The sequence below is a fragment of the Patella vulgata genome, chromosome 7 (assembly GCF_932274485.2).
Source record: "Patella vulgata chromosome 7, xgPatVulg1.2, whole genome shotgun sequence".
NCBI classification, from domain to species: Eukaryota; Metazoa; Mollusca; class Gastropoda; family Patellidae; genus Patella; species Patella vulgata.
The window spans coordinates 62,994,929-63,012,335 of record NC_065885.2 but is presented as its reverse complement, the minus strand read 5'-3'; the positions used below and the strand labels follow the sequence as shown (position 1 = coordinate 63,012,335).

Genomic DNA, 17,407 nt, shown 5'->3' with positions numbered 1-17,407 from the left:
CAATAATCAATTGAGTTGTTTTGTTTTACTTTAATGGGACAGAAATGTAAATAGTTGTACTTTTTATTTTCAGCAAATCCGTTGTTATTTTGGTTCAGTAGTCACATGTTACTATGGGGTAGCATGTCCTTTAATTTTACTGTGATAATTAATCTATTAGTGGCCTTGTTTTATCCGTTTGATGATTCAAAAAAAGGTGAGTTAGATAATTACAACTGTAATCTGGGTATCATTTAATCTTGTGGATCTAGCACTAATTTCTTTCACATTCGTTTAAAATCAAATCTTTGTTTAAAGATTCGTAAAAATCATTTAAATTCACCCAAAATCATCTAATTTGTACTTTTGTCCAGTTTAAAGCTGACTGATTAATTTTGATAATGAGTGTCCAATTTACAAGTATTTCATTTCCTGACCATTGTTCAAAAATTAATCATTATACATCAATAATCAATTGGGTTGTTTATTTTTTAACAGTGATCGAGAAATTAAACGCCTGTGAATTGGACACTCATTTTCAAAATTGAATGGTCAGTGACAAGTCTTTCTGGTTCGCCTCGACCACTTAAAGTTGGACAGGGTAGTTGAGGGTTGAGTAGTCTTAATATGTTGACTTTAAATCATAAAGTCTGTCATTGAGCCAAGTGGCATTGCTTCGATCCCAGGCTTTACAAGGAATAAGGTCGCCTGTCTAACCTCCGGCTGCACAAGCGAATTATTGAAATAAAATTGAACCATATGTTAGTCCCACAATGACCTTATTAATACATGAAGAAGCACTATTTTTTTTTGTTTTTATTTCAAGAATTGGATCCTCGACTTTCAACGTTAGTGTGGACGGCCATGTTGGTTTCCTTGGCAATAGTGATAACGTTACCAAGTCCTGGTGTAATCCGAGTGCTGATATTGTCAACTATTTTACGTTTGATATTTTCGGTTGGTCTTGAACCCACTTTGTGGCTTCTTGGCGTATTAAATGTAAGTTATGTAGATTAATTTAAAGCCATAAACGTTTGATATTTTTGATGAGCTTGAACTGACCTTGAGATTTATTAGATATAAGTTACGTAGTTAAGGATGTTACTAAATAACAGATTTGTTACATTAGATTTCTGGTGCGCCATTTTAAGCAATAGGAATAATTTGTGAACTACAAATATTACATCAACATGTTGATCTATGCTGGCTGCTCAAGTGTAACAAGATGCTGCCATCTTTTATAAGAGGGTGGTTGGATTGCCGAATGGTTAGCGCGTGTGTGCTGTATCATAAGGCCTGTCATTAAGTCAACTATCATGGTTTTGAATCATCACTTGTATGTGACAAGGAGTAGGGTCGCCTGTCCAACCTCATGGGTTTTCTCCGGGTCCTCCGGTTTCCTCCCACTGCTAAAGACACCTACGTGCAAGCAAATTATTGACATAAAAGTAAACCATATGTTAGTCCCGAAATGACCTAGTCTGTGTCGAGTGGACGTTAAACACCATTTCCCTTTAATGGTTTGAATGTATAAATCTGTCATTTATTCTAGAATATTGAGCCTTGTAGTATCCGTAGAGATTTGTACGTTATCAAAATATTTTAGGTTTCAACCATTTCCCTTTAATGGTTTGAATGTATAAATCTGTCATTTATTCTAGAATATTGAGCCTTGTAGTATCCGTAGAGATTTGTACGTTATCAAAATATTTTAGGTTTCAACTTATATTTTACTTTTAATTTTGAACATTTGTAATATTTTTTTTTTTTTTTTGAACATTTGTGATTTTTTTTTTGAACATTTGTGATTTTTTTTTTGAACAGTTGTGATCTTTTTATTTCATGCATTCATGATATTACCATTTGATTATCGTAAAGCACCTTTCAGTACTGTCTGTGAAAATGGCACATTATAAAAATTCTTAATAATGATACTGTAATAGAGATCTGGAGATTTTTTCAATATTTTAGGTTATCAACAAGGCGATATTTTTAACAAGTTTGATGGGTAATCGTGGTACATTCACGAAACCAATTCGACACATCATCACCGACTTTGAGTTCATGTATGATAGTTTGTATTTAACGTTGTGTATGCTGGGATTATGTGTTCATGAATTCTTCTACAGTTTACTGGTACGTTATTTTATATTTGGTTTGAATTTGGAAGCTGGGATGACTCCGTCTGTGAGGGGAGGTCCGAGACTAAGTGGGTAAGATGCTGGCTCGCTAGCCTTGAGGTCCGGTGTTCGATTCCTGCATTGGCCCAGAAAGTTCATCCAGTGATGCAGGACGGAGGGCCTGACAAGGACAGCTGTCTAGTCGTTCGGATGGGATTTAAAAAACCGAGGTCCCGTGTACACATTGGCATGCACGTAAAAGATCCCTTGACGGTTGGAATTCGATATAAGAGTAGGCCGTAGTGCCGCTGTCAGGGCAAAATTTCCCTCATAGCACACTGTATGGCGTATGCCCGTCTTCATTAGCCCAGTTCGGAGCAGAACAGTAGGACGTTAAACCCCATTTCTCTTTTTCTCTCTCTACTAAAATTTATTATTTATCGTTGAACGCTGTAAATATAGACTACCCAAAGTTCCTTTAAGAAAATAAGAGAAAAGTGATATTTTAATAGCGCTACACTCCTGGAAAGACCGACACAATTTGAAATTTTGGTTCCTTAAACCGCCTCGAATAGCCTTTGATATGTGAATAGCGCTTCGTATCATCAGACCATTTTGCGTTCGCGCTGATTCACTAACCAGGAGATCTTGGGTTTGATCCCAGGGAGGATGGATAGCAGAATGGTTAGTGCATGCGCGCTGTATCATAAGGTCTGTCATTGAGTCAACTGGCTTAGTTTCGATTCCCCGGTTGTACGTGACAAGGAATAAGGTTGCCTGTCTAGCCTTGTGGGTTTTCTCCGGGTCCTGCGGTTTCCTCCCACTGCTAAAAAACCCTAAGCGCTAGCGAATTATTGAAATAAAACTGAACCATGTGTTAGTCCCGAAATGACCTAGTTTGTGTCGAATCGACGTTAAACCCCATCTCTCTCCGTCTTTGGGTTTGATCCCAGTGTTGGCCACAAAAGTTCTCCAGTATTTTCCAGGGTGATTTACCCTTGTCAGTGGTGCATGACAGAGGGCCTGGCAAGGAAAGCATCTAGTTGTATGGGTAGGGCAAAACATGTTGTACACGTTAACGTTAAATCTTTGACAGATGGAATTAGTTTGCTGTCCAGGAGAATATACATACTTTCTAATCTTAAATCATTCATGTATCAATTGTAATCATGAATCAAATGTAATTTGGAAACTTGAATCATTTGGAATCTTGAATCATTCATATATCATTTGTAATCTTTAATCATTTGGAATCTTGAATCATTCATTTCTCATTTGGAATCTTGAATCATTTGGAATCTTGAATCATTCAAATATTTGTAATCTTGAATCGTAATCTTGAATCATTTGGAATCTTGAATCCTTCGTCTATCATTTGGAATCTCGAATCATATGGAATCTTAAATCATTTGAAATCTTGAATCATTTGTAATCTTGAATCCTTCGTCTATCATTTGGAATCTCGAATCATATGGAATCTTGAATCATAACCTTGAATCGATTATAATCATGAATTTTGCATCCCATGAATCTTGTTGGGTTTTTTTTCAGCTATTGGATGTCGTGTATCGAGAAGAAACATTGGTTAATGTAATTCGTTCTGTGACGAGAAATGGCCGATCTATCATCATGACAGCTGTTCTGGCTGTTATTCTAATCTATCTCTTCTCAATCATAGGCTTCATCTTCTTCCAAGATGACTTTCTCATGGAGGTGGAATCTCTTGACATTCAACAAATTGCAAGTTAGTATTATATATTAGCATTTTGAATCAGGGAGTGAGTAAAGCGCTGAGGGTCCAGGGTTCGATTCCTGTGTTGGTCGAGAAAATTCCCCAGAGATGGCTCAACGAGTAAAGGGTCCAGAGTTTGATCCCTGTGTTGGTCGAGAAAATTCCCTAGAGATTGCTCAACGAGTAAAGCGCTGAGCTTCCAGGGTTCAATCCCTGTGTCAGTCGAGAAAATTCCCCAGAATTTTCCAGAGTGATTTTCCCCCTTGTTAGTGGGTGCATGATAGAAGGAAATGGCAAGGAGCGTGTCTGGTCGTTCGGATGGGATGTAAAACAGAGGTCCTGTATTCCGTGGCCCTGTACATAAAAGACAGTTGGAATTAAATGTTATAGTTTACTGTAGCGCTACTAAAATGTTCATTATATTCATTTTTCGGAGGGTTGGATGGCTGAATGGTTAGCACGTGTGCGCTGTATGTTAAAGCCTATCATTGAGTCAACTGGCGTGGTTTCGAATCCCCGGTTGTACGTGACAAGGAGTAGGGTGGCCTGTCCATCCTCGTGGGTTTCCTCCCACTGCTAAAGACACCTACGTGCAAGCGAATTAATGAAATAAAATTAACCATATGTTAGTCCCGAAATGACCTAGTTTGTGTCGAGTTGACGTTAAACCCCATTTCTCTCTCTCTCTTAATTGCCTTTGATCTACTATAGAAGTGGTTGTCAACCTTTTTTTGGCCAGCCGCACAACTTGGAACACATGAAAAAAAATAGTGGCACGTCTGGCTAAATAATATATGAAAAATATTTAAATTTTGCAAAATAAAAACATGGCAAATCATAGACGGCATACAACCGTAGCCAGAGACTAGTCATAGACATTTAGAATGACTCAAACTAAATAAAGAAAAAGACAGCTATGAACTTATCAGTAGACACCAGTGAATACTCAATTGGGATCAAGTGGCTTTTCCCATTTTATCGCAGCAGGCACACTTAAGAAGATCTGGTAGCACACCTGTGTGTGACATGTCATGGCACACTGATTGAGAATCACTGTATTATAGCCAGAACATCTAGCTTTTATTTGAAGGGAGAGAGAGAGAGAAATGGGGTTTAATGTCCACTCAACACAAACTAGGTCATTTCAGGACTAACACATGGTTCAATTTTATTTCAATAATTCGCTTGTGCGTAGAGGTCTTTAGCAGTGGAAGGTAACCGGAGGACCATTAGAAAACCCTGGAGGTTGGACAGGCGACCCTACTCCTTGTCACGTACAACCGGGGATTCGATACCACACCAGTCGACTCTATGACAGACTTTATGATACAGCGCGCGGATGCTAACCATTCAGCCATCCAACCCCCCTTATTTAAAGGGACTATCCCGATTTGAAAAGAGTCTTAAAAAAAAAGTCTGAGTTCGTATGAAATTTAAGCGCCAAAATATAGAGGAGTGGTGTATTTACCTTGTCTCAAAAATTCAGCTCAAAATATTGAGTTGTTTAGACGTGAACGTCAAAAATGCTTATCTGGACACGTAACCCTTTTAAGATTTCTGGTCAATTTTTTTGTTGGATGACCTGATAATCTATCGCCGTTCCTTTAGAGGTCTATACAGTGAATGACCCATACTGGATAACGAAAGGTAAATTTCACCTACACATTGTTTTTATAAAATAAAAGTCTGGTTTTATCCAGACACCGCATAATACAGCTTGGGACACCGATCTCCATTCCCAGATGAAAACTGACGGGTGTAAGAAGACTTTTTTTGAATGTTCCTTGATAAATATAGATGTTGATCAGTTTGGTTACAGATTGTATTATATGTATAAATTATCACATTTTTCAGATGATACAACAGGGTCGTGTCCAACTGATGGTAATTGTTCAAACACACAGTCTATAGTCAGTCAATTTCTTCACATGGAACAAGGTAAGTTTATTATTGTATAGGGTATAGACTTTTTATTATGACTGTTTATTATTGTAGAGATGGTTTATTATTATAGAGACTGTTTATTATTGTAGAGACTGTTTATTGTTGTAGAGACCGTTTATTGTAGAGACTGATTATTATTGTAGAGACTGTTTATTATTGTAGAGACTGTTTATTGTTGTAGAGACCGTTTATTGTAGAGACTGTTTATTATTGTAGAGACTGTTTATTGTTGTAGAGACCGTTTATTGTAGAGACTGTTTATTATTGTAGAGATGGTTTATTATTATTGTAGAGACTGTTTATTGTTGTAGAGACCGTTTATTGTAGAGACTGTTTATTATTGTAGAGACTGTTTATTATTGTAGAGACTGTTTATTATTGTAGAGAACGTTTATTGTAGAGACTGTTTATTATTGTAGAGACCGTTTATTGTAGAGACTGTTTATTATTATAGAGATAGAGACTGTTTATTATTATAGAGATTATTTATTATTTTAGAAACTGGAATCGCACAACCAGATGAAGAAGATAAACAAAGAGCTTGTGATTCTCTTATCATGTGTATTTTAACATCATTAAATCAAGGTTTACGTAATGGAGGAGGTATCGGTGATGTCTTACGTAAACCAAGCAGCAAGGTATGGACAACTGTTATAAATAGAATTGTATGTAATTTAATGTCGCTGATTGCCATTCGAAGGATTTTGAACCCTTGAAAATATCATATTGTGAAATACACCACAGGAGTGTATGTGCAGGTAAAATCAAGGCTTCAGCAGGCATTGCATTTTTTATATTGTCTGATGGTGTATGCATATTATACGAATAGAAGTCAACTGGTGTGGTTTCCCGATTGTACGTGACAATATGTAGAGTCGCCTGTCCAACCTCGTGGGTTTTCTCCTGTTTCCTCCCACTGCTAAAGACCCCTATGCGCAAGCGAATTATTGAAATAAAATTAAACCATATGTTAGTTCTGAAATGACCTAGTCTGTGTCAAGTGGACATTAAACCCATTTCTCTCTCTCTCTCTCTCTCTCTCTCTCTCTCCTCTGTATCTCCAGTTCAATTACTAAATGCCATTGGAAAGATATTGTGAAAGCTGAATCTCTAAAATCAGTTAATGTTAAAGCCCAAACATATCAGAATGTGGGGGGTTGGATGGCTGAATGGTTAGCGTGCGCGCGCTGTATCATAAAGTCTGTCATTGAGTCGACTGGCGTGGTTTCAGTTCCCTTGTTGTTTGTGACAAGGAGTAGGGTGGCCTGTCAAACCTTGTGGGTTTTCTCCGGGTCCTCCGGTTTCCTCCCACTGCTAAAGACCCCTACGCGCAAGCGAATTATGTAAATAAAATTAAAACCATATGTTAGTCCCGAAATAACCTAGTTTGTGTCGAGTGGACGTTAAATCCCATTTCTCTCTCTCATATCAGAATGTAAGTATATATTTATAATGCGCTTTATCCACAATGGTGAGCTCAAACAGATACAAGACTTAATTAATTATGAATGCTTGAGTACAAAGATTTTGTTCTTAATTTACATAATAGTAAGTGCAGGAGGATAGCACCACACACAAACAATTACACAAGACAAACCTACGGAAAAGATACACAACACAATGTACTCAGAGATTTAAGAAAACAAATACATATTTCAAATCAAGTGAATGGATCCGGGAGCTAGCTGTAAACTTCCATAGCTGTATATAGTCCAGGCTTTGTACAGGCTTCACCCAAAATGAACACAAACTAACCATAAGGGAAACAATAGCTGCTTTACCTTAAGGGTTGGAAGGCTGCACCTTTGGGCCTCAGGTCAAGGTGTATAATATTTTTTACACTGTCATAAGCCTTCCTTGCACGCACTGTGGTCTGAAACATCTGCCATCAACCATCTTCATCCTCGGCTTTGCTCAGTTGTGTTTACAAACACACTTTCATCTTCATCTAGTCGTTACAGTTGGAGACTGGGAGGGGCCTTTTAAGTGGGAAAGTCTACATCCTCTGTTCATCTCACTCTGGCATAGATGTATAGCCTATACATATATTTCATTGCCTGGCAACCTTTGTTTATTTCAGGAGCCTCTGTTTGTGATGAGGGTTGTTTATGATCTGTTGTTCTTCTTCATCATCATCATTATTGTACTTAACCTCATCTTTGGTGTCATCATTGACACCTTCGCTGATCTCAGAAGTGAAAAACAACAGAAGGAGGAGATATTAAAAAATTCATGTTTTATTTGTGGTGAGGTGAAATTTTTATTCGTTTAAAGGGACAATAACACTCTTGCTGGCTTGACAGCTCCAGAAAATAAAAAATAGCCTTATTCTAAGTACTAGATGTGTTAATGTCCTACCTGTTGTGTAAATTATCCATTAAATCCTATTTTACTTGTCCAGGGGGTTCAAAAATATTTTAAATCCAAGTCACATTTGAAAAGCTTTACGTCAGGCTTTTCAAATCATTTAGTTGAATTTTTCCAATTTTTTAAATTAGGTGTGTTAAGATGAAATTTGTATCATCAATGAATTGGAATATTGTAAAATAGTACAATTTGTTGACCAGAATAAAGATTGGGACATATTATTCAGTTACAACAAGAGTGGTATTGAGCCTTTAAATTAGATTAAATATTAAAGAATTCATGTTTTATTTGTGGTGGGATGAACTTTTTATTCGTTTAAATTAGATTGATTTTATGTAACCAATAGAAATGGCTCCCAACAGCTTTATGGAAATATAAAATGGCTCTCAACAGCTTTATGAAAATATTGAATGACTCCCTACAGCCTCGTGAAAATATATGAAAATATGAAATGGCTCCCAACAGCTTTATGAAAATATAAAATGGCTCCCAACACCTGCATGAAAATACAAAATGGCTATCAACAACTTCATGAAAATGTCAAATGACTCCCAACAGCCCTGTGAAAATTTGAAAAGTGAGCCAAGTATCCTAAATTGTAATTTCCATGCCATTTTTTTTTTGTATTTAACAGGTTTGGAGCGATCAGCGTTCGACAATCGTACCGTATCATTTGAAGAACATGTTCAGTCCGAACACAACATGTGGCATTATTTATATTTTATTGTATTAGTTAATGTAAAAGATCCAACAGAGTTTACCGGACCAGAGAGCTATGTTTATTCCATGATAAAGGTTCGTAATTCCATTAGGGTCTTGGAGTGAGAGAGAGAGTGTGAGAGAGAGTTTAACCTACAATCGAAACAAACTAGGCCATTTTGGGACTAACATATGACTGAAGTTATATTTATAGCACAGCTTTCATGAGTTAACAGGTTTAACCAGAGGCACGAATGAAGCGTGCTATAAATGACTTGTAACATTGACAACTGCTCAACATGCTTAGAATTAATGCACGGGAATCCCACCCCACTTCTCTATATGGTTTCTACTAAAACTAGTGTAAACCAGCAAAAGTGTGCAATTACATTGAAGATGTCTAATTATTGCACGGTTAAGCTCCACCCAATCTACTAGAGGGAAAACAATCTGCTTATTCAACGAAAAGAACAAAGGAAGATTTCCCATCGATGTTACAAGTTTATTTAAATAAGGTGCTTGCGTGTAGGGGTCTTGCGTGTGAGGGCCTTTAGCAGTGGGAGGAAACCATAGGATCCGGAGAAAACTCATGAGGTTGGACAGGCTACCCAACTCCTTGTCACGTACAAGCGGGGAATCGAAACCACACCACTTGACTCAATGACAGACCGTATGATATAAAGTGATCACGTTAAAACCATTTGGCCTCCCTGAGGTCTAAGTGAAGGAAATGTAGTAGACCTTGTCAGGAAATATTGAACAAATGTTCCCACTGTCATGTTACGATAGGATTGTCCCTATTGAGTCTGGTACGTACAGATACGTTTCGATACAATCAACACTGACCTCAATATATGATAAGACCTGATAGGATCACCACAATTACTCCACGATTAAAACCATGATTTCAATCGTTGCGCGATCACCACAATTACTCCACGATTAAAACCACCATTTCAATCCTAGCACGAATTGTGATAGTGGGAACCTAACATTAATATATCTTGACATTTTGAACTTTGTGCTGTATTAGTAATGGCTTAAAAAAGACTGAAAATAGACAACATGACAGGCACAAGACGACCTGTGTCTGAGAGATCTCTTAAACATTCTTCCTGCAATTAAAAAGATAGAGAGAAAATGTGGTTTAACATCCTCTTGACACAAACTAGGCCATTTCGGGACTAACATATGGTTATCTCAATAATTCGCTTGCGCATAGAGGTCTTTAGCAGTGCAAGGAAACCAAAGGACCCAGAGAAAACCCACAAGGTTGGACACATTCGGCCCCCTGATCCCCCTCCCCCTCAATTAGAAGCAGAGTTGTTATGGTTCCAAAGGCTTGACAAATCAAACTGCTTACCGCTACTAAAACATGCATTATGCAAGAGCAAAATCTGCTTATTACAAATCTTTCTTTAGGCCTGAAATGTTATCTAAATTATCAATTAGACATTAATTAACTTATCCAGACCATAATAAACTCTCGATGTCAAGGCTAGCCTTCGATGTTGGCTGGATTAAATTCCTATATGCCGCTAACGGCCGTTGATAATTAAATCAGAAAAAGTGGATAATCGAGACTATGCTGTTTATATTAATGATTTTAGTAATGATGACCGAGACTTTGCAAAAATTTCACCCGCTTCTTTCTCGGCTCATAGTGGATCAATTTGACTGAAATTTTCAGCAAATTACCTTTACACTATCTAGTTTTTAACTATTATAGCGAGAACTGCCATCTCTTTATCTTATCTCCCATAATGTATCTTTAACCTAAGAAGAAAATTATCTTCATAATCATTGGCTTAGTTGCTACTACTACTATCTTGTTTCTTGTTGTAGTAGCAAAGTCTTTGCACCTCCCCCCACCACCTCCCCTTTGAGATTCTGTACCCCTTCACAAATGGAAAAAAATCACATGGTTTCAATAGATTTGTTCATAGTTTTGTGCCCCTATCAAATGAAAAAATAATGGTTTCAATGCATGGGGTGAAATTAGACATTTTGTGCCACGTCTCAAATGGAAAAAATGACATGGTGGTTTCAATGCTCATTTCAATGCTATTATAAGCAGATTCTAATCTTCACTACTTCATAATCATATTGCTCAACCAGTGTCAAACATACTGTAACCAAGGTATCATTTAATCTTGTGTATCTAGCACTAATTTCTTTCACATTCGTTTAATATCAAATCTTTGTTTAAAAACTTTTTTGAAATCACCCAAAATCATCTAATTTGTACTTGTGTCCAGTTTAAAGCTGACTGATTAATTTTGAAAATGAGTGTCCAATTTACAAGTATTTAATTTCTCAATCACTGTTAAAATATAAACAACCCAATTGATTATTGATGTATAATGATTAATGTTTGGACAGTGATCAGGAAATTAAATACTTGTAAATTGGACACTCATTATCAAAATTAATCAGTCAGCTTTAAACTGGACACAAGTACAAATTAGATGATTTTAGGTGATTTCAAAAAAGTTTTTAAACAAAGATTTGATATTAAACGAATGTGAAAGAAATTAGTGTTAGAACAGCCCGCAATTTTTCGCGAAGTGACACCCCTGCACCTCTCGCCCACTGAAATAGTTCTCAATGGATCTTGTTCAGTGATCGTCATGCCCCGGAGTTCCATCACAACTAGTATTAGCTATGGTGTTATTTTCGCTAATGTCCTATGAATGCATGGGAGCCACGGTGGCTAGGTGGTTAAGACGCTGGCTCGCTATCCTGGAGGTCGGGTGTTCGATCCCTGCATTGGCCGAGAAAGTTCATCTGGATTTTCTAACGTGGTTTCCCCTTGTCAGTGGTGCAGAACGGAGGGCCTGATAAGGACAGCTGTCTAGTCCTTCGAATGAAACGAAAAACCGAGGTCCCGTGTATACATTAGAATGCACGTAAAAGATCCCTTGGCAGTTGGAATTCGATATAAGAGTAGGCAATAGTGCCGCTGCCCGGGCAAAATTTCCCTCATAGCACACTGTATGGTGTATGCCCGTCTTCATTAGCCCAGCATAGGAGCAGAACAGATGGACGTTAAACCCCATTTCATTTCATTTCATTTCATTTCCTATGAATGCAACTTACCCTTTACCTTCAGAACTGTCTCAAACTCATTGCATTTCCTAGAATCATATATTTCTATTGGTAATGTTTTCCGTTGAACTATTTTTTGCAGGAGAAAAAGTTAGAATGGTTCCCTCGAATGTGTGCTATGTCGCTGACGGCAGAAGAAAGTGAAGGTGAAACTAACGAGTTACGTAATTTACAGGCCCAATTAGATGGTACCAATAAATTAATACAGAATTTATCTTCTCAGCTTAATGATCTAAAAGATCAGGTAAATCAATCAGTTGCTTTTACTTTTGTCACATAAATCATTAAAGCTGAACTACAGAAATATTTAATTAAAAAAGAAAGTTAACATGGTTGACTTATTTCGTCTAATTATAATAATCAATAATAAGAATCGCTTTCTATACGCTGCGAACATTCAGTCAGTCTGACTGCTCTGTGGTGCTTTACAATGTAGATATGATTATAAAAAACATACCAGTATATACAAATAAACAAAAGAATACAAAGGATAAGTCAAGTTACAATATACAAATGGAAAGTGAAGTATATAGTTCAAACGTTAGGGTAAAAAACAGGGTTTATAGACGTTTGGACTATTTTGGACTTCCAGAGGCAATTTGTTCCATTCTTTTGGTGCTGCATATGCAAAAGCTCTCTCACCAAATGTTGACTTCTGTACTGGACATACAAGTTGTTTTTTATGAGATGAACGTAAGGAACGAGAAGGTACATATTGTTTAATCAAATAGGATGGTGCCAAAGGATCCTTTAAACAGATGAAAGTGATTGTGTTAATTAGTAAAATAATATGTACCTGCATGATCAGACATGATTATTGTTGAGAGAGAGAGAGAGAGAGAGAGAGAGAGAGAGAGAGAGCGCGCAATAATGTTTTCAGTAAACTAATAGTGAAAAAACTTCAATCAATCAGTAGGTAATTGGTAGTTGACTAGCTAACAGGATGTGGACACTTTGCTTGACACGGCATATACTGGATGTGGGTGTGGCCTGTCTGTGTTTTTGTTACCCCTTAGCGATCGCCATATTTGTTCTACAAATTGAAAACAAGTATGGCGGTTGTTTAGGATGTTAATTTTTTTTTTATTTAATTATTTCTGTAGTTTTGTAATCAGAGTTCCGCTTTTAGTGGTCTTTACAGAGCAAAAACAAATTGGTTTTGGAAATTTCATTGCGATTACCGAAAATTATCATAAGACTTGGTGAGAATATAACTAAAAAAAAAATGAGCAACCCCTAAATTTTGTCCGATTTTCCTCAAATTGTTTTCTAATTACATTCTGACCATATCTCATAATAATTTTGTGTATCCCGTAGGAAAATCAAAAAATGAATTTTAAGTATCACCGTAAAGGTCATGTGCACCATAATAGTTCTATTTGCCCCAGGGAGATCACTTGTTCGACCCTAGATTTTCTAACCTGGTTTTGACTTGTCAGTAGTGCAGGATGTCATTCGGCTTGTATTCCCTTGTCAGTGGTGCAGGATGGAAGACTGTTGTTCGACTGGTATTCCCTTGTCAGAGGTGCAAGATGTCGTTCGGCTGGTATTCCCTTGTCTGGTGCGGGATGTCGTTTGGCTGGTATTTGTAATGGCATTTCCAGAACGTTGTCTAACTTGGTTTCGTGTATCGGAGCCACAATGGCTGAGTGAGTAGGTCATTGGCTCACTGACCTGGTGGTCCAGCTTGCTTGAGAAATTCATCTGGATTTTCTGCGTGGTTCCCCCTTGTCAGTGTTGCAGGAAGGAGGGCACGGCAAGGTACAATGTATAGTCGTTCGGATAGGATGTACACATAAAAGAACTCTTGAAAGTTGGTATTCAAAATAATTGTAGTGCATCCAGATTTTCCGGCTTGGTTCCCCCTTGTCAGTAATGCAGGACGGAGGGCCTGACAAGGACAGCTGTCTAGTCCTTCCCGTGTATACATTGGAATGCACGTAAAAGATCCCTTGGCAGTTGGAATTCGATATAAGAGTAGGCGATAGTGCCACTGCCCGGGCAAAATTTCCCTCATAGCACACTGTAGAGCGTATTTTAGGATATCACTAATTATTTTTATGTATCCATTAAATTTATTTCATTTTTATTTTTATTTTACGTAGATGACAGAACAACGAAAACAGAAACAGAGAATGGGATTGTTACAGAATCCTACGTTCCCCATGAACCACCAAAGTTTATAGATAAAAATAGCTCGTAGTCGTTTCTGATTATATCAGTGGGTGGTGCCAGGATTTTCCAGAATGGAGGGATGGAATGTGGAACACTATCAAGAGAAATGATGGAATCGTAGTATCCATCAGAAAGTGGGAAAATTGGCTCATGGAAATTTAACTTTTGAATTATTTTAGGCCCCATCCAAGAACCCTGCTCTCCCCCCTTGCTGCTGCCACTGGTAGAATGTGATAGCTTGTTTGATCCAGAGCCAGAAATATTTTTATTTATTATGAAACCAGAAAACAGTTGGCCAGTGTACGTGTTAACCATGTGACCTTTGTACGCAAATTTCTAACCCACCCTACCTCTACTAAAGCTTTAACAAATTTTGGACTGTGTTGATGAAATATGTCAAAAATGACCAAAATTATGTAAAAGTTGAATTGAGCAAATAATTCTTTGATGGCTGTTGCCCCCAAACAGCACAAAATTGATAATTGTGAATATACTTTGTAGATATATATATATATATAGATATCTGGGTATTGTTTTGGTCCGATTCACCTGTCGAGACTAGCTGGTCCAATTCATCTGTCAAGACTGGCTGGTCCAATTCACCTGTCGAGACTGTCTGGTCCGATTCACCTGTCGAGTCTGGCTGGTCCAATTCACCTGTCAAGACTGGCTGGTCCGATTCACCTGTCGAGACTGGCTGCTAGTTCAATTGATTGCAGGAGGATATTAAGTGCAGAAGGACCGCACCACACACTAACAAAACTCTGCGGACAATGGGAAATGCAAAACTATCAAATCAATTGAATGGATCCAGGGTCTAGCCATAAGCTCCCACTGAAATGTACAGTTCTGGGTCTGTAGTGAAAAGCAAAAAGTAACATTAAAAAGAAACCCAGTAAATTAATATTAGGATTGTTTATGTGTTAAAAGACTCTTTAGTGTTTATTTATAAATCGGAGACGATGCAAATAATTGCAAAAATTGTCTGACATATACCTGACCAGCAGGAAAACTGTTGAAATGGGAAAACCTTAATGTATATAGTAATGTATTTACATATCTTTAAATATATTATAAATCTGAATTAATCAAAATCTCCATTTCACGATCAATATTATCCTTCCGTCTATATTCCTGTATCTGTTCATTAGAAACAATTTTACTTTCCAGTTTTAACTTATAAAAGATCCTTAAAGAGTAGACCATATTGCCACTGCCTGGGCAAAATTTCCCTCATAGCACACTGTATGATGTATGTCCGTCTTGAATAGCCAAGTCGGTACAGATAAGTAGGCATTAAACCTCACTTTATTTAATTTATTAATGTGGCTGCTCAATATGTAAGGTGCTGAGCATGGCTCACTAACCAGGAAGGCCCAGGTTCAATCCCGGTGGTATCCGTGAATGTTCCTCAGGGGTTTCCAGTCTGCTTTGTCTGTGTCAGTCATGCAGAATCAGAGAGCCTGGCAAGAAAAGAATGAGGTTTCGTCTTCATGTTTTTGTGCTTGCAAAAAAACCCATGGCAGTTGGATTTTCCTGAAGAATAGGCAGTAATGAACGCAGCTTTCTAAGCTCACTATGCCAATCTTCATTTGTCAGGTTACTGTAGGACTTCAACCACATTTTATTTCATATTGTTAATTTGATTACAAAAACTGCCATTTGAATTGATAGGTGCTATATAATAACAATGTGTAGATCGTTAACCCTCATCGAAAACACCTGTTATAATACTTAGACTACAACTTGGGTATCATGTAGTTGTGATGTGTTACGTTTAGATCTTATAGTAGGACATTAAACCCCATTTCATTTCATTTCATTTACATTTATATGTATAAATAATAATGATAATCGTTTTATATAGTGCTGAACATCCAGTCAGTCTGAATAATACACACAGATCCTATTTCGTTCTGTTTTACATATCTTCAGACCGGGGTGACGTAGTTACTGCGTCAGACCGGGGTGACGTAGTTACTGCGCTGCTGCGACCGTACGGCGACCAGAAAAGGGACAAGGTCTGACGGGGATACAAGATACTATCTGGACCAGTTGTTAAATATCCCCATTCTGGTTGATGTGAGGGTTTAGAGAATCAGACGTTGGTGTTAAATGATAAGGCCAGCTCAATTTTTTGTCATAGGTCACAAAATGTAAACAGGGCTAGCGCTAATCCCAACCCTAACCCTTGACCTAGCCCCAATGCTTACCCTAACCTACAATCTCGCCAACAATCACGTGCCCTAACCTTGTTTACATCTCAGCGACCTTGACAAAAATTGAGCTGACCTTAACAAATAGATTTAGCCGACAATAAAATAGTTTGTTGAGTTAAGTTTTGAACGTCTGGCGCACACTGTCTATGGGTAGATGGAAAACAATTCAAAGCAAAAGATGTATTTCACATGACCCCTGACGCGACTTCCCATGGCAACTGGTCAGATATTTATGTAGTGAAGGCCAAATTTTAAAACAAAACGAAATATAGATCTGTATTTTAATCAGAATTGTACAAATCTATATGTTTATAAACTTTATGATTTTGCTTTTAGGTTCATATTGTCAATAACTGATATGCTTTGATGTGTTCATTACTCTTTTGATGTACTAGAACAAGAGTGGCCAACCTCCAGCAAGGAGGATTCATTAAACAAACATTATACAAAAGCCCAATCTGCCTATTGCAGGTTTTTCTTTATAGGCCTGAAATGTTATATAAATTATTAATTAGACATTAATTAAATTATCCAATCCAGGATGGCAAGGAATTTCTCCGATATTAAATAGATTAGAACAGTTCAGCCATATTTTGATTTAAGCTAAAACTGAAGGAGCGAGATTTAGCTTCAAACAACCAGTACGATGGTTGAAATTATTGCACACATCATGTCAAACCTTCAAAGGCTAATATCTTCGCTGGCAATAGAGTAATTTGAATGAAATTTTCACATTATTCATTTTATATTATCTATTTTTGAGCTATTATAGCAAGAATGGTCAGCTTTGTATCTAAATCGTACATAATGTATCTTTAATTACCAGTCTTGGCTTCATTGTTTTATATTCACCATAATACAGCAGCTTGTACGTTCGATCATGAGAAACTTGGCAAGAAATTAAATATCAAAGAAATGACATGCACACATAAAGATGTCCTAAAATATTTTGACAAAGTTTACAACAACGATCTTAGTTGCAGTAAAATGTCAGTTACTTCCCTTTGCCTACTTGCTTTCTATTGATGGAACTTTTTGATCAGTCAATATAAATAGCTCAGTTA

At 37.3% G+C, this 17,407-nt stretch overlaps 1 protein-coding gene across 1 annotated transcript in view; it reads left to right on the top strand.

Moving 5' to 3' along the window:
* Positions 1 to 17,168, top strand: part of LOC126827244 (inositol 1,4,5-trisphosphate receptor type 1) — a 33,985-nt gene extending 16,817 nt beyond the window's left edge. Inside the window, exons 10-19 of the mRNA XM_056102151.1 lie at positions 74 to 196; positions 806 to 978; positions 1,951 to 2,115; positions 3,651 to 3,843; positions 5,686 to 5,769; positions 6,274 to 6,413; positions 7,856 to 8,021; positions 8,777 to 8,937; positions 12,032 to 12,193; positions 14,055 to 17,168. Coding sequence (XP_055958126.1) covers positions 74 to 196; positions 806 to 978; positions 1,951 to 2,115; positions 3,651 to 3,843; positions 5,686 to 5,769; positions 6,274 to 6,413; positions 7,856 to 8,021; positions 8,777 to 8,937; positions 12,032 to 12,193; positions 14,055 to 14,135 — 1,448 coding nt within the window. The 3' untranslated portion in view covers positions 14,136 to 17,168. The remainder of the gene's footprint in view (positions 1 to 73; positions 197 to 805; positions 979 to 1,950; positions 2,116 to 3,650; positions 3,844 to 5,685; positions 5,770 to 6,273; positions 6,414 to 7,855; positions 8,022 to 8,776; positions 8,938 to 12,031; positions 12,194 to 14,054) is intronic.
* The last annotated feature ends 239 nt before the right edge of the window (positions 17,169 to 17,407 follow it).